This window comes from Semicossyphus pulcher, unplaced genomic scaffold, assembly GCF_022749685.1.
Source record: "Semicossyphus pulcher isolate SPU_LCO1_2020_fin unplaced genomic scaffold, fSemPul1.0.p SCAF_8, whole genome shotgun sequence".
Classification (NCBI taxonomy): Eukaryota; Metazoa; Chordata; class Actinopteri; order Labriformes; family Labridae; genus Semicossyphus; species Semicossyphus pulcher.
The window spans coordinates 19,344,198-19,367,228 of NW_027211759.1; the positions used below are offsets into that span (position 1 = coordinate 19,344,198).

At 40.4% G+C, this 23,031-nt stretch overlaps 3 protein-coding genes across 3 annotated transcripts; 2 read left to right on the forward strand and 1 right to left on the reverse strand.

Moving 5' to 3' along the window:
- The first annotated feature begins 2,060 nt into the window (after positions 1–2,060).
- LOC138612444 (zona pellucida sperm-binding protein 4-like) lies at positions 2,061–5,217 on the forward strand. The gene is made up of 8 exons (XM_069685686.1): positions 2,061–2,856; positions 3,027–3,211; positions 3,302–3,399; positions 3,482–3,642; positions 3,727–3,919; positions 4,098–4,245; positions 4,935–5,010; positions 5,094–5,217. Exons 1-8 carry the CDS (start codon positions 2,061–2,063, stop codon positions 5,183–5,185), a joined length of 1,749 nt encoding a protein of 582 aa, XP_069541787.1. The 3' UTR covers positions 5,186–5,217.
- Positions 5,218–5,703: 486 nt separating this feature from the next.
- Positions 5,704–10,415, reverse strand: tmem263 (transmembrane protein 263). The gene is made up of 3 exons (XM_069686760.1): positions 10,298–10,415; positions 8,641–8,711; positions 5,704–7,129 (listed from the first exon to the last, which is right to left on the reverse strand). Exons 2-3 carry the CDS (start codon positions 8,705–8,707, stop codon positions 6,825–6,827), a joined length of 372 nt encoding a protein of 123 aa, XP_069542861.1. The 5' UTR covers positions 8,708–8,711; positions 10,298–10,415; the 3' UTR covers positions 5,704–6,824.
- A 2,266-nt stretch (positions 10,416–12,681) lies between these two features.
- On the forward strand, positions 12,682–22,484 carry LOC138613041 (NAD-dependent protein deacetylase sirtuin-3). The gene is made up of 8 exons (XM_069686612.1): positions 12,682–12,715; positions 18,132–18,360; positions 18,952–19,170; positions 19,288–19,520; positions 20,875–20,975; positions 21,075–21,236; positions 21,340–21,552; positions 21,977–22,484. Exons 2-8 carry the CDS (start codon positions 18,140–18,142, stop codon positions 22,160–22,162), a joined length of 1,335 nt encoding a protein of 444 aa, XP_069542713.1. The 5' UTR covers positions 12,682–12,715; positions 18,132–18,139; the 3' UTR covers positions 22,163–22,484.
- The last annotated feature ends 547 nt before the right edge of the window (positions 22,485–23,031 follow it).

Genomic DNA, 23,031 nt, shown 5'->3' on the forward strand with positions numbered 1-23,031 from the left:
CAAAAATTTGTTTTACTGATTTTTAAAAATTAACTCGGACCTTTGGTCAGAAATAACCGTGTCACAAGTTAGGTGTTTTCCAGACAGTAGCAAACAAAAGCAGGGTAAGTAAAAACCAGACAACACCGAAACTTGACATTTAAATGGCTAAAAGGTCAGTTTCGTTGACATGGTTAAAAATAATCAGAGAATAGACGTAATATTAAAGTTAGGGGAGTTTCTGTGCATCTGTGAGCCCGCACCAGGTGGGGCGTCCTGAGGGAACATAAGATCATGCTCTGTAGATGCCTATTCAGTCTCTATTGCCCGGGCTTAGATTGTGCTTCTGTTTTTGGACTAAAAAAACCTTGTTGCATCAGCTCTTGCTTTAGCTCATCTCATTTTTGAGTGACTTCAGTTATTTTTTAACAGGTTTTTGTATCCAGATTTGAGATACATATAGCGTTTAAATTGTCAGTGTTTGGAGAGGCCCAAATACTGTAGGGATGCTTTCTGTGGTGTTGTCATACACTAAGAATAATAATCTGAACCTGCCAGTGACAAAAACAAGCATTTTCGACTGACTCAACTTGCACGTCTGTAATTGCCCCAAAGGATAACATTGTAGTCATTATAGCTGTAGGTTTACAGGGACTTTTACTCCATTTCTTTAACATACAGAAACACAAGCACATCAGCTGGCCTACTGAATGACACGTGTGCAACTGTGCATCCTAAAATAACCCATAAGCACAGTGTCTGTATGAGCCTCTTAATTTAATCACAATTTAATCTAGATATTACAGGAGGTTTTGACCATGACACATAAAGGGAAGTTCAAATAACAAAAACAAAGCACGAGCCTAGTGTCCATTAATACGCTCAACATTACTATGGGTCCCAAATGAGTTCTGGACCCCAGAACAGATTTACACTCCCAAATGCACAAGTTAGAATTTAACATAGTGTGTATTGAGAAAAGCTTGTAGGGTTACAAGGGGTCACAACACCAGCCATTAGGTCATGTTTGATTTATCATTTATTAATGTCTGTTGTGTCTCTTCCCCTTCATTGTCCCTGAGAAATATCACTGTCTCATACACAGTTTTGAAATATCACTTGTGAGTTTGTATTTTATTATAGAGAACGTGAAAAGTGCTGATAATTTATAGGAAAAAAACCATTTGTGTTAAAAAGATCATGTAGTTATGTGATTTCATCACGCCTGATTTTAAAGCTTGTAAAACTTATTTTTCTGCTTTTCCTGTTCTCACAGAGCCTAACTCAGAGCAGACACATATAATTCCACAAGTCATTGATACACTGAGGTGTTTGTATTATAAACGATTTATACACGTTGTATTGACTTGAAGTCAGTAACGTAGTGTAGATCTTGTATGAAGTGATTTTTGAATTAAATTAATTCAGTAAATTAAATTAGCTGCAAGTGTTTACAAAACATCCCACTTTCATATTTATTACTTACATAAACCATTGTACAATTGGCAGTTATAATAAATAAATAATAGAAGACCTGTTTTCAGCTGTAACCACCCTTGCTATAATATCTTTTTTTTAAACCGCACAGGCTCATGCCTCAAACAGTGTTCCTAGTCTTACAGATGTACTTTGGCTGACATGACCCTTCGCAGTATGTTTGTCTTTCAGAGTCAAAGAAAAGATCAAAATAAACATTTAATGACAAATAATGTCAAAGGCCACAGAGTCCTCCAAAAAGGTTAATGTGACCCAAATGTTTGACTTGTCAATATGTGCTTTAGGGAAGAAATGTCATCGAAACCAGTGATCTGACAGGACACGTGTTTCATCCCCTTTTATCCGCCCAAACAACTGATCTTTTGAGCTTTTCCAAACGGCTTATCAAATCATCTGAATAATGAAAAAAGGTATTACTAGATACTCCCCTAAAGCTTTTAAGTGGCTGTTGAAAAGATGGAAAGATGTGGTTGGTGGTGATTTTGTCTCAGTGTTTTTTTTTTAAAACAGCAAGCCCTGTCACATATAAATGTGGCAGCATATGTGGTATACTTGGGGACTGGCTTGATCAAACTGCTTAAATCATGGCAAAGTGTTGGAGTGCTGCGTCTTTCGTGGCATTAGCACTGCTAGGGTGCTTTGTTGGGACAGAGGTAGAAGCTCAACACTGGCAGAAGCCTGCAACACCGATGTCAAAGGGCTCTCCACCTCCTCAGGCACCACAGGTTCTTCCCCGTCCTCCAACGCCACCAAAGGCTCCACAGTATCCTCAAGCGCCCCAGGTCCAACCTCCTCCACCGCCAAAGGCTCCACAGTATCCTCAAGCGCCCCAGGTCCAACCTCCTCCACCGCCAAAGGCTCCACAATATCCTCAAGCGCCCCAGTTCCAACCTCATCCACCGCCAAAGGCTCCACAGTATCCTCAAGCGCCCCAGGTCCAACCTCCTCCACCGCCAAAGGCTCCACAGTATCCTCAAGCGCCCCAGGTCCAACCTCCTCCACCGCCAAAGGCTCCACAATATCCTCAAGCGCCCCAGTTCCAACCTCCTCCACCGCCAAAGGCTCCACAGTATCCTCAAGCGCCCCAGGTCCAACCTCCTCCACCACCAAAGGCTCCACAGTATCCTCAAGCGCCAAAGTATCCTCAACATGCTCAATTTGATCATTCCCCACAAGAGCCGCAGGTCCCTCAGCGACAGCATCAAGTGCCTCAGGCACCTTCCACTTACAACCCAGGTGGGGCAAAGCAGCCTCCTGCTCAGAATTGTGAGGTGGAAAGAAGCGTGAGAGTCCCATGTGGAGGTCCTGACATCTCTGCTGCTGGATGTGAAGCCATAAACTGCTGTTTTGATGGCCAACAGTGCTACTTTGGAAAGGCAGGTATGTTTTTGAAGGCTGTCATTCTCTTCAATAAGTTCGGGGTTAAACTGAATGATGAAGATTTTAGAACCATCGTGTAGGGAAAGAACTGTTCAACATCTTTATGTTATTACCTTTGGTCAACAATACTTAATATTTTATCCTATCACTGCCTGTTTTTGTGCCACCAGTGACTGTCCAGTGCACCAAGGATGCCCAGTTTATCGTGGTAGTAGCCAGAGATGCCACTTTGCCCAACATTGATCTCGAGTCAATCTCACTGTTGGGAGAAGGTCAAGGCTGTACCCATGTGGATTCTAATTCTGGGTTTGCTATCTACCAATTTCCTGTCACTGCCTGTGGCTCTGTTGTCATGGTAAGACCTTGATTTTCTCCACTTTTACACCTAATAACCCTAACCTTTCAAGGTTGTTTTACCACCTGCAATTTATCTTTCCTGTTGTAGGAGGAGCCTGGTGTCATAATCTATGAGAACAGGATGTCTTCCTCATATGAAGTTGGAGTTGGGCCTCTTGGAGCCATTACTAGGGACAGCTTCTATGAGTAGATGATCCTTTTTTAAAGACTTTTTAGTGTCAAAATAAATGACCTGACAACGAAATGTAATGCCAGGTCTCTTTTTCAGATTGCTCTTCCAGTGTAGGTACACTGGCACTTCTGTTGAAACTCTGGTTGTGCAAGTGCTACCATTAGAAAATCCTCCTCTGCCAGTTGCTGCTCTGGGACCCATCAGAGTACACCTGAGATTGGCTAACGGACAATGCAACACAAAGGGTTGCAATGAAGGTATGTGTGTGTCAGCCTGGCAGTGTTGTTTGTAGACCATTTCATAATGTTGGCTGTCATACTAACTGGTATCTCTGCTTACAGAGGATGTGGCCTACAGCTCTTACTATACAGAGGCAGACTACCCTGTGACCAAAGTACTGAGGGACCCTGTGTACGTGGAGGTTCAACTCCTTGAAAAGACGGATCCCAACCTTGTCTTGACTCTTGGACGCTGTTGGACAACAACAAGCCCCAACCCTCACAGTATGCCCCAGTGGGACATTCTGATAGATGGGTAACTATGAAAACACTTTACATTGTCCTGATTATGACAAGGTGGTACATATTTGTCAGAGTTTGAAGTTATCTTCCGGTCACATGCTATGAACTGTGAATAGGAAAATAACTATAAAACATTGACTTCCTTATTGTTAGCAATTTCATTGCCTTCGCTCACGTTGCTTTCTTTCCAGGTGTCCATACAGGGATGATCGCTACTTGTCAACACTGGTTCCAGTCGGTCCATCCTCTGGTCTGGACTTTCCAAGTCACTACAGGCGTTTCATTTTCAAAATGTTTACCTTCGTGTGCCCTGATTCATTGGAACCCCTGAAGCAACAGGTAATAAATATATATCCACAGGTGAGAAACTGCTGCATATCCACACAGCTGCCTTTTTTCTCTAACGTCTTGTCAGGAAAGGTGATCTAAAAGGCTGTTTTAATGTCGTATTGCTGTGTTTATGGGCCATACTTCTGGGTAGAGCAACATACATCATAATGAATTAGCTACCCTGAGACATCAGCAAACACAAGCATTCAACCCATTCCCAGCTATAATTACAACTATGGATTTGCATTGTGTAATTTTATCAAACAGTAAATGTGGCTAAGAAGTGGCTTAATGCTAACATTAGCTAACCTTAGACAACAGCTAACAAAAGCATGCTTCCAATGCCTAGCTATTTTTACAGTTAGCAAGGGATTTGTATAGTAATGCTATCCAACGGTAATGTTAGCTTGGAAGTAGTTAAATGCTAACATTCAACTAGTAACATTAGCTGTTGTTAGAGAGGAATCAAATATGCTGTTTTACCTTGACAAAGGGTACCGTGTCCCAGGATGCTGACTATCCACTGTCTTTGTAATTGCTGATTAATCGTGAAGCAGTGAAATAATATCTATTTGTTGGATTAGCAATACAACATGAAGACAGCATTTGATCGTCCCACCCTGAGCGTGACATCAGAGGAAAATGGCTGCTATGTGAATATGTTGAATTGCTCTGCCAACACTGTTTCTCTTGTTCAGGTGTACATTCACTGCAGTACAGCCGTTTGCTCTGCTGCACCAGGCCGCTCCTGTGATCCGTCATGCTTCAGGAAAAGTAAGAGATGAATTTTTAATTTGCCAGTTCAGAAGAAACATGAACTTAAATCTGACCACGTTTATATGGTTGTCTGTCTGTAGAGAGAGATGTCAAGGCTGCAGTTCAGGAGACGGCTGAGCCAAAGGTGGTCGTCTCTGCAGGACCTGTGATCATTGGCCCCGCTGAGCAGTAAACAGCACGTTATGTTTGCAAAACATGTGCTGAAAGAAGGATTTAATGGATCCCTCAAGTAATGTAGTCAAATTTGTATTAAAAGATATTGGCTCTGATGTGTTGTAAATATATTGATTTTTTTGTGCATATTTTTTTCTAAAGTTATTGTCAATATGGAGGCAGTAATATTTAACTTCTGGTTTTAAAGTGACTCCCCTCAAATAATACAAAATAAACATTTCTGTACATGTTTATTGTTTTTAATAAATTGTAGTTTTTGTTGATTGAGTTAATTTTGAGGCTCAAATGTTTAACTTGTCAATGAATAAACTACAACATTTTTAAACTTGTGATGGGTTGGAAAAAGGCCACCTGAATTGTTTTTAGTAATTTAAAGATAACAATGGAGCTCCATTAAATCAAAATGTAGGGATCAGCAACATAAATCATTCATAAAGCTTTGAAACCCCCATTCTGCATCGACACTTTCTAGTGAAAGAGATTCACACAAAGACTTTTTTAATCATTTATTCTTACAGGTTTATCAGCTCAAAAATATATGACACTTGAGATTCAGAATTTATTAAGAAATCCAGCCATAAGGTTCCAGTAAACACGGTGAGCCTCAGAAACATGGAGGAGCTTTAGAAAAACGTTGGTGTTGAGGACTAAACTGTTACACTTAATGCTTAAGATTAAAGCTATTATGAAGCTTCAGTGTCCAAAGTAGCATTTTCTTCCAAGGAGATGTTGTCATACTTTATACCACCATGTCAGTATTAAAATGTATAGTTAGTAGAAGTAAGTGTATTGTAGAAAATGTAATTCAATGACCTTACAGTCAAGAAGTATTGTCATATTGCCTCAAGTAAAACTATAAATGAAAAAATAATCATTCATTGCAATCAAATGACTGTAAGTTTAAAGGTATAACAGAAATATTTATTTTAACTGGTTCTATATCAAAAGTATGAGTTGTGTTTCACTTAGCTGAGAAAATTTCACCAGAGGACTTTGTGGATTCAAACCATCACATAAATTCACTAGTGAAAGTCAACAGTCAGCAGGTCGTTGAGATATTCAACTGGACAGTACTGTCAGAATCAGATCAGACAAGTTTGTCTGAAATAAGCTAATTACACTGTACATGTTTTCTCTGACCGATGTGTGAAATACTTCCAAACCCCATGAAACACTTCCTTGTCTGTTACATAACTCATCAATGATTGTCTTGCAAATGAAATAAGTGCATATACACTTCTCTTGTACTGACGTTAACTCATGTGACAGATACAACAGTTTGCAGTGAAAACAGGGGTGTGGCTTATCATCACAAATGAAACTTGGACATCATATTTGAAAAAGTTTCAGGCACAGGTGATAATCACATGGTGTGTTTCCTTTACCAACAGAGCAGGAGAGTCTTTCCGTTCTTAATTTGTAGGTCCTTGCCACAAAATAATATGAACCTGGGTTTACCTACAATAAAACAAATAAACTGAAGAAAAAACACAAAGCACAAATCCCTCACCAAACTGTGTGTAACCTGAACTTTTGAGTCCTCCGTTCCTCTTTTCCTGCTCATGAATGTTAAAACAGGCAAACACGGTGTGAGCCATACACCTCAGCTGTGTGCGTTCACACGCCTCCTCTTCACATTAGTCAGATTTGTCCTTCTTTTTGCCTCCTCCTCCTCCTATGGGAACTTTGCTGACCACTGCAGAGCCAACAGCGGTTACTCCTCCAGCTACAGCGCACACTCCTCCTTTAACCAGCCCCACTCCCATGGCAGGCACAGCGGCCACAGAGCTCACGGCACTCTTGGTGAGGTCCAGACTCTTTCCTCCTATCCATGTCACACCGCCCACAGTGGCTCCTAAGGCTCCCTTGGTGGCACCGTACAGGCCCCCCGCCAACCTGCCAAACATGCCCGGCTGTGTCTGTGGGTGGTCCTTGTTGTTGTCTGGTTTAAAATGAACGAACAACATTTTAGGATGCAAACACTTTATTACATTTTCAATCAACAGTTCCAAAATGTTCTTAACAATAAAATGTTTGTTTTTTCCTTATATTTTTGTTACAATGATTGAGGTATATTGCCACAAAGCTTTAATGGTGATGGCAAGAGTAGCATACATGCAAAGTAAATTAGAGAAGAATCATCCTCACGCATAAATCATCTTCTGTGACACATGAGACATGATGATGGGGATATGGGAAAAAGAAATGCATGGCACAAAAAAAAAAAGCATATTGTCTATATTTTAGACCCCAAAATCTAAACAAATTGTGTTTTCAGGGGAGATCATGTCTTCAAATCCAGTTTACAAAATTATGGAAATGAGAAAAACATGAAATCCTCACATTGAGAAGCTGGAAATGATCAGCATCTTTACTTTAAAAATCAATTACATGATTATTTTATAACAAAAGTAACCAAAGTAGGGATGCACAATATTATCGGCAAGTTTTCTGTATCTCCAGATTGCGGCTTCAAAATGACATATTGGCATCGGCAGATATGTCATTTTTCTGCAGATGTTTTCCGCCGATAAAACAACGATTTAATTATGCCTAAATGCTCGACGATTCCCTACAATGCTTGACGTAATGTTACAACATGGCAGTTTTTCAAAGTTTCCGAAACAGCAACAGCAAGGTCGTGCTCAGCATTGGTCATCCGAGGAGGGGCCAAATCTCATTCATTCAACTCTACAAATGTAATCGCCCAACTCAAGAACCTGCCAGTGGGCCACTACAATAAGAGTAGGCAGGATATCAATTCGACTTCAGGGGAGACTTTATGTTCTCTGCAATTATGTGGAAAAAAACATATACGTACATACATATCAGTATCAAAATCGGCAATCAGCAAAAAGGGTTGGAAATCGGATGTTGGAAAAAAATCCAATATTGTGCATCCCTAAACCAAAGTAATGATACATTTTCTGTCCATGAACACCATTAATCTAGTAATTTCAGGAAAACTTGACATGTTCTTTTCTCTTACACTCAACTTAAAAACTGGCACAAATATTACACTAAACAATGTCTACTGTAACTAATAAGGAATGTGTGACTGAAAAAGTATTTGAAAATTGTTCTTTCAGAACTACAAATTACTTATAAATCTGGTGTGTATATTTTCAGTGAACCGTCTATCAGCTCATTTCTTCATTTCTGTTTGTTTGGTCCAAACATCACTCCAAAAGTGCACTTTTACTTTAAATTGTATTTTAAATCAGAGGAGATGCCAACAAAGAATCATGTTATTAATTGACTATAGAAACAGTTGCTGGGTAATTTTCTGCCAGTTTACTAATCAAACTAAGCTGTATCAGCTCTCAAACAGTTTGCCAAAGCTTTGTCAGTTTCCATCAGTTTAGTTTTCAGTTTAGGAGTGGATAAACATAAAAAACAACAACATACAAATAAAATACCTCACTGGGAAAGGATCCTTTGAACCAAACTCACCTGTAGCTTCTGGCTCATCTTTGAGGTATGCAGGCATGTCCTCAGGCACCTGCTCCGCCTGACTCATTGCTCTGGAAGAATAAATTACCTAATTATTAAACAGAGCCACACAATAAATTCTTATATACAGTGTATGGAACTGTAGAGAAAGACATTCAGTTAAACTTTATAAGAACAATCTGACAATGTTTTCCCTTCTTGTATTTGTTTATGCGGATTAATAACTGTCTCATAGTGCTCTAGTTTTATGTATTTTGTTTGTTCCTGTTGAGAGGAAAACAGCAGAAAGAAATACATCACCTTTTCCAGTATTATCCCATTAGACTCTCACTTTAAATTCCTCACAGAGATTTTTCCTTGTTCAACTTGCCAAATGTATTTGCTGTTTAAAGTTTCACACAGACACTGTGAAAAGGCTTCCTACTATGTTAATGAAAATATTTTTTCCCCCAAATAGACATATTTCAAAAGACAGTCTACAGAGAAAGCCTGAGCTGAATGTCAATAGTTAAAGAGTGAGGCAGAAGAAAGCACACAGAGCTTAAAGAAAATAAAAAAAGCTTTGGGTGTGCTGCTGATCTCAAACAAGGCAGACCTGTTCAAGGTCTGTCGCACAGTTTTACTACACCAAACAGATCCCAGGGACAGAATTCTGACATTTAAAACAACTGATGCTGAATTAAAGTATTATAGTCTATTGAAGTAGAATAAAGAATCCTTGTTTTCTGGACTTTGGGAAACTGGTGTAAACAAGGACATAAACTGTCAGTTCAAAGGTAGTGACTACATATCCCGGATCAGGTATTATCCTATAAAAAAAACAACATATAACCGAGCCTTCATTAGTTTGATCTGTGATGACTGTTGGGTTTTTAAAATGTGCCATCTGTTTTTAATATTTTGTTCTTGAGGAGTAAATGATGCCTTGTTAAGAAGTTATGAAACAGTCGATGGCGTTTGTCAGTCATATGGTTTATTTGGTTAAAGATGAACAAAGGAAGTAGTATTACTTCATAGCACAGCCGTGGTGACATGAACTGAAGGATAATCATTCCGTGTATCCTGGTTATGTTTCAATATAATGTATGAATAGAGGTAGGTAGTTGGCTAAAGGCCTGGTTTAACATGTAAAACTTGCGCTAGGTGGCTAAATGTAGCATTTGTTTCGTGGAGGACTGCGCTTACGTTACGTTCATGTTAACTTACGGACAGTTAAAACATGACAGCCTGGATGCTGTATTAAACTTCGTCGAAATACTGTAGTTTAACTTGTGTAAAATACTGCTGTCTAACTTTTAAAGCCAAAAAATATTGGACTTAAAGTTAACTGTCAAGCCTGTGTGGTTGTTTTGCCATTAAACGCCATAAGTTAACGTAGGCTTGTTTGTTCAATCATCTAACAGACACGTCACTCCCGACACACAAAGCATCACTTTGACGTTTTTCACCCAACATCGACGCTTATTTATCGGTATTTCATCAAACTATCAGTCCCGCTGATGCTAACGATCGAGGGAGTTTGCTTTGAAGTTGGTTGATAAGATCATATTTGTCACTTTTATCATAACTATCGCTTGTGCTTCTGCAGAAGTTCTCATGGCTGACTCTTTTTAAAGACTCTGAACCCCTCAACCAGCCGATAAAATAAAGCACTTACCTTGTTTTCTAACGTTCCAAACCAGTCCAATGTACCGTGCGGGACCTAAAACGAACTGACCCAGATAATTTCCAGGTTCCTCGGCCTGTAATACTGTAGCTGTTGGTGGTTAGGCTCACTTGTGTTGTCTGTGTGACTAAATTTTGGAGGAGGACCTCAGTCTCCACCCATAAAAACACACAGAGGTACACACTGTCCGCAGGCTGGAGCTCCAGCTGCTGGCTGCGCTTTCAAAAGCACATGCAGGCAAATAAAAGTAGTTGTTCCAGTATAGATGACAGCAGCTTTTTGCTGACATACACAAACGTATAGGCATCGGTTTTTATTATCAATCATTTTAAATTGATTCATGTAATTATGGACAAAAATATAAAATGCAGTTTGGGTGGCAATTTACAGGAAATTGCTGCAGGATGTTGCAATGCATGTGGTAACATAATCGAAAATATGAGATAAGATAAGATGTGTTTTTTACGGGGCCCCAGGCTGTAATATTCAAGAAGACACTGATCCAAACAACCCAAAACAACCCCCTCCCCTCAAACTGGAAGTGACGTATCTGTCTTTTGCACCCTACATCGAGCATCCTCTCCTTTATGAAGAAATTTATAGTTATACACAACAAACCAGAATCGAAATAAATACATTAAAATCTATTTGCATTTGAAGCTTACAGACAAGAAAAACATTCATTTAAACAAGGCTGGATTAGCAATCAGGCAAACTACTCAGAACCTCAGGGGCTGCACTATGGCTAGTTTGTGGTAATTAGAAATTCTATTTTGGATATGTATACCTGAATTTAGGTACCTTCTGCATATTATAGCTTGTTTATTTGAGGATACCTGTGTAAAAATGCTCTTGCTGCAGATATTCTTAAATCAAAACACATGTGTAACCAAATTAGCCCACCTAAATCTGTTTATGAATATAGGTGAAGGCCTAGAGGTACAACAAATGCAAATAGATTTAGAGATTTTGAGCAATCAAGTCCCAAGTAAGTCCCAAGTCATTTGGTCGAAGTCTCAAGCAAGTCTCAAGTCATTTTTTCTTGGTCAAGTCAAGTCAAGTCACAGGTTATTTCAAGTTGAGTGCTTAGTTAAGGCAAGTCAAGTCCCAAGTCAACTCACTTTTTTTCCATCCAAGATCCAGCACTCTAACCTGTAGTATCCGGTCTTTGTAAGGAGAGAAGAAAGGGTATTAGTCGCTTGTCTAATAATGATATTATTGACCAATTTATATAACCTGCTCAATGACAATGAATTGTATCTGTATTATCTTGGCACAGACGCAGCTATGGTGATGGTCTGGTCTGAGAACATATTGAGTAGTAATTAGTACGACTGATGAGGCTTCTCTTTGGGGAAAAAACATCAGGTGGTGGGGGTCTTTGATGTTGTGTGTTGCCATAGCGACGAGTTTGACTGACAGTCAGTCATCCAGTCATTACAATTATATACTGGGGACCTTTTTTAGTCATCCAATCATGATTCCCAGTTTGCGCTGCTTACATACTTGATAGTTAGACAGAAACTTGAATTGAATTATATCATCTTATATTTAACAGTTAACATTCAAACTTATGAACACACTCAAGTCATCAAAGTCATCATGCCTCAAGTTAAGACAAGTCTCAAGTCATTAACTTGCAAGTCCAAGTCGAGTCTCAAGTCATTTATTTTTTGTCAAGTCGCAAGTCATCAAACCAGTGACTCGAGTCCAAGTCACCAAGTCTCAAGTCCACATCTCTTGTACTACAACACAAGCAACGATCCATATGTAAAATGAAGTAAATCAAATAATGAAATGTTTATTTGTAAAGTCCGAACAAAAACAGGTAATTCATCTGAAGTAAAAGGTAGGCTACATTTTCCCATGAATGTTAGTGGAGTAGTTGTAGAAAGCAGCATGTAAGTAGGCTACAGTATTTTTTGTTCTGTGTTTATTTTATTCACACAGTCATGGATAAATAACACACCTGAATATAGCAGAGCCGCTGTTAACGATTTTAGTAGTGTGCTTTTTGTATAATGACAAGTCAAAATTTGGAAATGGAAAAAAAAAGTGAATAACACTGGAGGTTGGAAAGCGGAAACGCAGCACCGCGTGACTCCAGCTCAGTTTCCCGCCTGTATTCATAATGACCTATTTTGTACCCGGAAACAGCAGCGGAGTGACAGCTCTCTCCTCTCTAAAACTAACAGTCTGGGCTGCATGAAGATAAAGAGTTTGCATTTTAAAGGAAGGAGACGCATTTACTACCTTTTAACCACAGGTTTACCTGACTGCAGCGGCGTGTGGATTACAGGATCAGAGTTTAGTGTTAAAGACCGAGTTTCCTTTTGTATGAGTGCACAACAAAGTCTGCTGTGAGCCTCCGCCGCTTGTGCAGCATTCAAAAGGTCCAGCGTCTGGCAGGTAACTATTGACAATGATGTTTCTGATAGCCTCAGCCCTCTTATTGGCACTGTTATTATAAGCAGAGAATGAGAACTTTAACCAACCTTTTAATAATAATTTCCTGCAGAGTGGAGCTACATTAGCTAACATCAGCTGTGATGAGTTCATGTGCTAAAAGCCTAATTTCCACACTTCTGAGTGCAAAGGACTGATTCTGTTAAGATTACACGACAATGCTCAGTCTAAGGAAAGAAGGCTGTTCTCTCCAATGAAAAGCTGTCATGTGTCCTCAATCCAACCTTCACTGTGCAGTGATTTTATGTGCAGGGTGTGACACTAGAAGCCTGTTCTCAGGAGGTAAAGTTTCTGAGTCCATCCTAAATCTCAGTTTAAGACATGGAGGTTTGAGCATGATTTTCTCACATTACAACAGTTCAAAGCCGATAACAGTCCATGATCATACATAAGTGTGATGTGGAAACTTAAAACCTCCAGGTCACATGATAATAATTATAATAATAAAGTGAGAATGGAGACATCTTGTGTCCAGTAGTCAAACCTTTTGAAATAAAAACTACTTGTATAAATTAGCAATCAAACGTTTTCTTTTTATACTTTAAAAGTGAAGTAGCAATTCTACTATACTTTAGAAAAACTTGAGACATGTAAAAACCTTGCATTTTAAATGGTACTAAAGCAAAATTACAAAAATATTAGCATCAGTATATCCTTAAATCACCAAAAAGTTATCCCAATACAGGACAGTGATTTTAGAATAGATGTAATGTTATTGGATTGTATTTATTGATGAAATATGTCGTTCATCTCCTTAATGTTGCTGTTGGTAAATGGGGGATTGAATTATATTTCATAACCTGGAGGGTAACTTAACTTATAACCATATGATAATACATATGTTTCTGTATACTCTGTCTAAATTATCTGAAATGTTGAATTAACTAGTAGCTAGTCCTGTCAGATTATTGTGATGAAGAAAAACAATAGTATTTATTTTTTTGCTGAAAAGTAGCACAAAATGGCAAATTATAGGCCTACTTCAGTTGAGTACTTGAATACATGTTGTTACTTTTGACTACAGTTTATAACAATGTGTGTGTGGCACTTTTACATGTAATGAGGTTTAGGCTCCAGCAGGTGGCAGTGTGGCCTCACTCTTATTAAATCCTCTTCAACACCTTTTTTCCCTCTTAGCAAAGAATGTGGTTGAGGAAACATTGCATCAACTTTGTTAACAGGCAAATATATGCCTTATGATATCTTTAAAATCAAGATTGAAACTGTGAGCTTTTTAATTTAAAATATTGTTTCATAGCATTTTGTAGTTTCGCTCTTTAGTCGCGTAGAAATGTCAAACATTTACCAGTAACAGCTTCTGAATGGGTTACATTTGATGCAGTTTTATACCACTACTTGAGTATCACATATACACACCATTGGGTTTAAAACTGATTGATTTTTACCAAGCAAACAATATGTAACATTTTCTTTTTTAATATATAATGAAAAGGTGTTTTTTTGCAACAGTATTTCATTTTAATGAACAGAACAGCCCTTATTGCTCTATTTGAATAGCTTGTTAAAGTGTATGTACAGATTCTGCATGAAAATGTAATCTCTGTAGGAGCAGGACCGGATTTTGGTGTCTGAAGTTTTCTTGTTTTCATTTGTAGTCCGAGTAGTGTCGACCAATCACGTATCAGCAGGCTTTGCATGCATAGAGATAAAACAGTGTGTGTGAAGAGCAAAAGCGGCGGAACGCAATCCCCAGTAATGCCATCCCGGCTCCCGTCAGCGGTCATTTACAGCAGTTTTATTTCTGTATCTGCAGAAGTCTCGAGTTGCTAGTTGGGCTGTAAACAATACAGCGCAAGTCTTTTTAGCGCTAACCACTGGCTACACCTGAAGCCCTGAAAAGTGGGACTATGCTCCCAGAGGATATATTTGTGGGACGATAGGCAATGGGTTCTGACATTGAGTTGTATTACACTGTGTGTGATATAATGAGTGGTGGACCTTTGCTTATTTTTTGAATGTCATTCTCTCAAAGAGCCTCTCTGGTTGTACAGATAACATCACAGCAGCATTATGGGTAGATTAAAGGTGTTAGGTGTTAAATTTAGGGCTGGCTTGTCCTCAGAGGAGTTACAGGACGAGAGTCATTAGTTAGCTCTCCTCCACCCTCCTCCGTCGCCTCCGTGTGAGCAAACAATATACAAACACAAATTAGGACTCGCTGCTTTGTGTCGACCGAGAGAGCGACAAAGATGCTGCACAGAGTGATCTGTCATTAGTGAGCAGGTGGGACCAGAGCTGAGAGCCGTCGCCTCTCCAGCTAAGTGATGAAGAGGTTTCCATGGCAACCCGGCTGCCATCCCCGCGTCTGAGGGCAGCGGAGATCAAAGTCTGCTATGAGTGGAGGGTTAAATGCTGGGGTGGCAGTGGAAAAGCCCCTCATTAAACTTAACCAAATGTGCTTTAAGACACAGCTGACATGTTACTCCAGAGGCAGCAGGTAGACGGTTTAACCCTCGACTGTCCACAGGGTCACGCTGCTGCTGTTAGAGGTCAGTGAGGAGCTGATTCTGCTCTGTACAGATGAAGAGTTTATAGCACACTCTTACTAGTTATAAACACATCTTTAAAATGTTAATTTATTAATTAATTGGAAATAAGTTTAGTATTTTAGTCCTGCTTGTACTTGCTGAAATCATGATCACTTGATCACCGTCCAGTTGTTAGAAACTTAAGAGGAATTTTAAGGGAAATATGAGCTTTTCTGAAGAATTCAATGAATTCCCAATAATCAGATTTAAACAACAAGTGATCAATCATTCAATTGTATGATTAAATTCTTAAGTTCCTCCTTCGTAATTGTGACAATTATTTTTAAATCTTGTGTGAATATCTTCACATTGTGGACAAAACAAGTAATTCACAGACATCACGATCTGCTGTGGGAAATTTTAGTGCACATTTTCTGACATTTGACAGGATAAAAAGTTTGATTCATAAAGAAAATGTGGTAAGTGCAGCCTTAGTTAAGACATTTAAAGTTTTTTCTATGCAAGCATTTAAATCAACCTGCTGCCATGTCGCTAGATGAAATAAAAATGTGTTGTTGTGACGTGTCGCATGTCACAACAACACACAGTTTGCCTGACAGCTTTTCACAGCAGGTGTGAAAATATATTTGTGTTTTTTCAGAGTTAAACATACAGTTGAAAATAGAAAAAGTTGTTTTTTTTAGTGGAGATGTAAAGAAAACAGAAAATAATATTTTTTTTGTTGTTGCAGCGTGTCAGACTGGAACTTCTTCTTCTCCAGTGGAAAACGTCAAGGATCTGCTGCTGCAGCTTTTTCCTTGTTCTGAGGCAAACGTTTTGTCCTGCTGCTCTTTGCTGCTGTTTGGCTTTTGGTCGCAGCCTCCAAAGTTGTAAAAGGATTATCCTGACTGTTTGGGGGGTAACAGTGAGCACCGAGGTGTGCCCAGTGTTGTAGGACGGCCCTAATTAGATAACTGTAACCCTCATATGAGCAGCTACACTCCTGGTGGTCCGGTCCTGGGACACGCTGGGCTCAGCTTTTTGACTGGGGAGAGCTGCGAGAAGAAGCAGTGTGAAAGGCCAAACGGGGGGGAAGGGGGGAGTCCCTCAAATCCTTTTTAAGCCTTTTGTCATTTATACAGGGATTTATTTGTCATTAAAGAATAATAACAGCACAACTGGGTCTTTATCGGATAAAAAGTGGACATTTAAAAGAGAAATTCTCTTAGATTTCTTAAAAATCACTTTTTTGGACATTTAAAAAAAGCATCATCATTAAACCGACTCAGGTTGTTGCGGAAGTTTCTTCCATTTTGTTGAAAATCTGCTGCTTTAACCCGACCAAAGCTCGGTCCCATGTTCAGCTCTCATGTTCACGTGTCTCATGGCTTTTAACAGCTTCCCATGAGTCAAGTTTAAAGTACTGAATGTGTAACCTCTGAGGATAAGTCACGCCGTTTTACTGTCTTTACTTGTCCTCAGTCAGTTTTTGGTTAACCAGTTTGTGTCCATGACTTTTTCTGCAAGTGTAACTTTTGCAGATCTGATCAGCGTTCTCCGGTCATGTTTGACGTGTTCGCTCTGCTGCTGCAGCGTCTGTGTGAGACCTTAATAACCGGGCTGCTGATTTATTGCCTGTACTCAGCAGTGTCTTTCAGAGAGGAGCCCTCACAAAAGCCAAGACCGTCGCCCCTCGCCCTCCTGCTGCTTTTAATAGTTCTTTAGGATGTGCAGGGGAAAAAAACACAGTGGTAATGTGGGGGCTTCAGCCTTTAAGGAGGCAAAGTGAAAGAAGATTGAGTGCTACAATCAAAGCAGTTCACCAACAGTTACATCTGTTTAAGTTTGGCAGAAACTAATTGTCTTTAGATGTTAATGTAACAAACACTTAAAAGCTTTAAGGCTACAGTGTCTCATCTCTTTATATTACAAATAGTGCTTTTGCCCGTCTGTGTTGTCCCTCCGTTAGCCTTCAGCGGTGACCCCTCTCCTCCTCTCCCGTCCCTCCACAGGGCGATAAGCTGCTGCGGGACAGAAGCTCATCTTATCTCCCTGCTGCCCTCTGAAGCAGTCATGTTTTATGGGTTGTAGCTCTTTTGTTTCCTTGTTCGCTCCCTGATCACTCGCACTCATTCCTCATGGAAGTTGTTAGAAGGCCTAGAATAGCTTTGGGAGAGAAGCCCCCCCCTCACTCCTCCTCTTCTCCTTCTCCTCCTCTGTTCCCTCTTTATTGAATCCCTCCTCCATATCATTTATCTCTGCACCCCCTCCTCCTCTGTCCCTTCGCCTCAGTTTGAGGGGGCCGTTAGGGGGCATCCTCTTTTCTCTCCCAGCTGGGTTTGTTGACACACAGTCAATCTACGGATCCCTTTCACCTCTGCCACCCCTCTTTTTTACTCTCACCCCTCTTTACGCTCTACTCGCCGCTTTCCCTGAACAGTAAAGCTGCCACAGCTGTGGACTGTATTAGCATAGCTGCTGAGGGGCAGAGGGGGGGGTTGCTAAATATATTGCAGCCATTACCTTTTGTTCAACAGTTGACAGTTTTAAAACATTTCAGCTCCTCTGTGAGCAAAGGGAGCGAGGAGAAAAGGATGACAGGATGATTTCAGTGTAACAGCTTTTTAAATATGGGACCCGGAAGATGGAGGGAGAGAAAACACGTCAATATCTCATTAGAGGAGAAAAAAGCAGGAAAATGTCTTAAAAAACAAGCAATCAAGCCCATATTTTCCACCCTGCACTATAAAAAAATAAACTTTGAAAGTGGACAAATCTCACTTTGAGCTGACAGCACAAAACAACCTGAGACTACGGCTCATTTACAGTGATTGATCTTTCATTAAGCCCTTTTTACTTGCTGTCAACAGGTGTTGGAATGAACAAGTCCAGGTCCAACTGGGATAAAAAAGCCTCCCAGCCTACGGTCACCAGAATAACCCGCAGCTCCAGCTCCCAGTCCCGGCACCCCGACCCCGAAGAGACCCAGGACCCGGGGCCGGGGCCGTATGGAAAACAACGAAAGAAGCAGACAGACTCTGCTTTGGCCCAGGACCTGAGTCAGATGAGTGTGAGCGGACAGGACGGTTTACCTACGAGGTGAGGAGAAATCACAGATTGATCATCATTCCTTCTTGTCTGTAATCCAGTTTAAAACATAACTAGAGTCTGTAACCTGCTACTGGCACCTTGCTGCTGCTTGGGTCTCTTTCTTTGAGCTCAATGCTAACATCAACATGCTAACATACTAATGTTTATCAGGTATAAAGTTTACCATGTTCATCTTCATAGTTTAGCATGCTGGCATTGAAACAGTTTGCAGTGATTGAGCTACCTGTTACATTTTGTAGGACATGATGAGGAGGAGTTCAAGCTGCTGCACTATAATGACCCTTGTCCGATTACAGGCACATAAATGATGTCATATCTTTATCATCTATGTTTATTTATGTTTAAATTACACTTTTTCAAATGGTTGATGTTGCCGCTCATGCAGGATCTGAGGTGGTCATAGAAGGAATTCACAGTTACATACATACACATGTTGTACCCCTCCATATATAATCCTTAATATGTATATATCTGAAAGCCATGTTTTAAATGTCTCTTAAAATATTTTGTTTTCATTTCGGGGATCGTCCCATACTGAGTCAGGATGTTTCTGTGTCTTTCCTTTGGCCTGCTCTCCAGTGAAGGAAAGATGTCCGAAGGCAGCACTGAGCCTGTGCAGGTCAGTCAGTCCTCTGGATCCAGCCCGGATCAAGGCAAGCCGTCTGCCTCCTCTGTCAAGTCCTCATCCCGGGGCGGTCTGGCTTCTGTGGCTCGGCTGGTGAAGCTCGGTCGCTGTAAGAAGGTGGTGGTGGTGGCCGGAGCGGGAATCAGCACAGCCAGCGGCATCCCGGACTTCAGGTCAGTTCCATCTTTAACTTCAGAGTGGAATCAAACAAACTCATATAACAAAGGGTAAACCTGTTAAGTGAATATAGAAACATTCCAACATGAACACCAAATTGTCTTCATTTTCAGAACTCCAGGAACAGGTCTTTACGCCAACTTGGAGAAGTTCAATATCCCGTACCCAGAGGCCATGTTCAACATCGACTACTTCACCAACGACCCGCAGCCTTTCTTCTCGCTGGCCAAGGCTCTGTATCCTGGCAGCCACAGACCGAACTACATACACTACTTCATCCGCATGCTTCATCACAAAGGCCTGCTGCTCCGCGTGTACACGCAGAACATCGACGGACTGGAGAAACGTAAGTGAGGGCACAAAAAATGTCACTCATAAACACAACACCTTTAGTTATCTGCTGGTAATGACACTGGCATTTCTGTTTGGTTTTAAATATGTGAAAAAGGTCCTTGAAGATGTATAGTACTTTAAATACATTTATTTTCTTTATAATTTTATTTAATTAGCATGTATTTAATCTGCAGCCTCTGTGCAGGTTGGTATTCTACATGATCAAACAAAGACTTCAAGAAAGCAGACAGAACAGGAGGATACAGCATTAATGAAAGAAACCATCACTAAATAAACTTTAACAAGAACACCACTACAAATGAGATCAGTCATAAAGTAATAAAAGTACGATTATATAAAAGGATGTAATAAAAATCACCAGAAGTTATGATGCCAATATTTGCTGAGTGACTTTTACATCTTACTTTCCAGGCAGCAACTGGCTTTTCTTCATTTTAGCCTGCAGAAAAATAACCCACAGAGACCTGAAAGCTTTTGTTTTCTTATTTAAAGAGGGGGTATTATACTGTTTCAAATTTTAAGACATGTATATAATGTTACAATGTTGGATGTTCAGACTAAAGGTGGGTGAAGTTTCAAATCTGTAGGTAAAAGTATAAAAGTAAAAGTAATCCCCAGGCTTCTCAGTCTGCAGGCTGCTGTGAACACCAGGTTTTACTCAGTTTTTTCTACACACCGCAGGCTTCGGAGAGCTGGCCAATCAGATGAAAGTGGGCTTGTAGGGGCGGGGTTTCTTAAAGGGACAGAGTTTTTTTAACTTTTACTTATGCTAAGCTACTCCACAGGTATCACATAGTTAAATGTGAAGCTTGAAATTAGTATAATACCCCTCGTTTAATGTTTTCATCACATGGTGCAGCGGCTGCTAGCAGGGAGTGTTGTAAAGCTACTCTTGTTAAAGGAGCTTTCATTTTTAAGTCTTAGATTCAAACCTTTCAAATGCAGACAAAATTGTTTGCCAGATATTTTAAAACATGATCTGTGTGATGAGAAACAATTATTAGTCCTTCTACTTCAAACTTATAAGTCCTTGTTCACGTCGTGTCTCATCATGTCTTTTTTAGGTTTTCAGATTGATTCATATATTAAATGTGCCTCTCTAGGTGCACCATCATTAAAAATACAACAAGCCTTTTTCTATCAATTCCTGATGATGTTTTTATTGGACAGCATTCCAATGTACTGTATGTCCATGAACTCACCATCAGGAGACACGCTAGATGTGTGCAAACTGTCAGTATTTGTGTGGTACTGACACAGTTGACTTCCTGACAATGTCAGACTGTTCTCTTCTGATACTTTGTTTGCTCTTGATGTCGGTTGTGACATTTGATAACTTCTTTCAGTGTGTGGCGTCCCAGATGACAAGCTTGTGGAAGCTCATGGCAGTTTTGCCACAGCGTCCTGTCACCTGTGCTACACTGCGTACCCTGCTGAAGAGGCGAAGGTTTGTCTGCCCACATGTTCAAACACCATGCAGAGTAAACACATTTTCATTTTGTGCATCTGATGTTGGAATAATTGTTCATTCATGTTTGTTTTGCAGCATGCCATAATGAATGACAACGTTCCCATATGCACATTCTGCGCTGCAACTGTCAAACCTGACGTGGTGTTTTTTGGAGAGGATCTGCCTCAGAAGTATTTCCTGCACACTAAAGACTTCCCCAAAGCAGACCTGCTAATCATTATGGGAACGTCCTTACAGGTAAAACATCTTTGATACCTGTATTCAGTCCCTTAAATGGGTTTGTAGTGCAGGTTGTGAGAAGGTAAACCTTGAGCTCTGTTATGTCTGAACCCTGTTTCAGATCGAGCCGTTTGCCAGCCTGGTGAACACGGTGCGCTCCACTGTGCCTCGTCTCCTCCTGAACCGACATGCTGTGGGTCCCTTTGAGAAGGTCCCACTGCGCAGAGGAGACCACATGGAGCTGGGTGACCTGGAGGACACAGTACGGAGGTTTGCGGAAATGCTCGGCTGGAACGATGACATTGAAGAGCTGATGAGGAGTCAGGAGACTCTGGTGGGTTTCAGCTCAAACACGAGGCTTTAAAAACGACTTATTTGGCAGGTTATGAAAGAGGGAAGGTTGGGAATACATGGCAGAGCAAAGAGAGCTCTTGTGATGTTATGTCTGTATTATTGTCAGACAAAAGAATCAACTTATTGTATTTATGAAAACCTGCACTTGATTATCAATTAGCAACTTGACCCCCTGAGATGACAGTTATGTTGGGGATTCATTTTATCATGCTAGTAGCAGCTGATGTTGCCTAAAACTGTGAACTCTAAGCAGAATCTTCACACAGCTCCCTCTGGGGCCACAACAGGATATATACACTTTTAATAAAACACATACATGCGTAAAATCTGTTGAGTCACACTAAAACAATCTCTCGGCTTTATTGTAAAACACTTTTTCTGACCATTCATTCCCCTCTCTGCAGAGCATCCCTCCACTGATAAGCAGCCCTCCACCAGAGAGCAGACAGACCCCTGTGCAGAGCAGGGAAGCTCCAGTGGAGACATGCAGGTCCAGACCAGGAGCTCAGAGAGCTGCCAGCAGCGGCAGCGAGGAGACCGACTCCGAGACGGACAGCAAGAGCTCTGCATCATCCAGGCGGAGCAACTGATTGCTTCATAAACCATGGCACTGGAAGTTTGTTCACACTAAGACGGTTCTCCTGTCAACACTTTTCGTCTGGTTGTTTTCTGCTGGTTGTGTGCGTTGGAGCTAAAGTGGGACATCTTACCTCTTCATGTTGGAGTCACACAGTGAGTCAGGTTCATGCTATGTTCATATGTAAATCGAAAACTCATATCAAAGACAGTTTATTAAGCTCAACAAGCTTCTTTAAAGCACTTACTATAGAGGGAGGGTCAGCCCAGAACACTAGTATATAAATACCTGAGCCCTGTTTTTGTTTCACGTCAGCGGACTTGTTATTGTTTTATATCAGCACAACACTGTATTTTAAACAGTATTTAATAAAAGTTTTGTGTAATCGGTGTCTTTTTAATTTAAAGGTTATGTTTCTTTTTCTGAGCAGGGACGATGCACAAAGAGCATTGACCTTTATATAAAACAAGGAAAGATGTATTGTACCGGGTTTTAACAAGTTGCTATTTTCCGCCCGTAGTCCCTGGGCAGGTAAGTAAAATAATGAAATCGTAAGAAGTCAGACATTAAAAGAGTAGAAGATGCATTCCCCACCCCCCAAAGACGCACCAAAAAATAACATTTAAAAGAGCACCCTGACCCAGACCCATACCCACACAGACATAGACATTGTTAATTTTGTGGCAACTTCTAATGCATTTTTATCATGTTAGAATAGCAAAGTATCATCTGCATGCATCATTTTAATATATTAAAAACAGACAGGAGATCATGAAGAGTAGTGGTCCTAAACTCGAACCATGTGGCACTCCCATGGTACACGTTTTCAGGGGTGATAATTGGTTGTTTATTCGCACACACTGTTGTCGACGTTAGTGTACT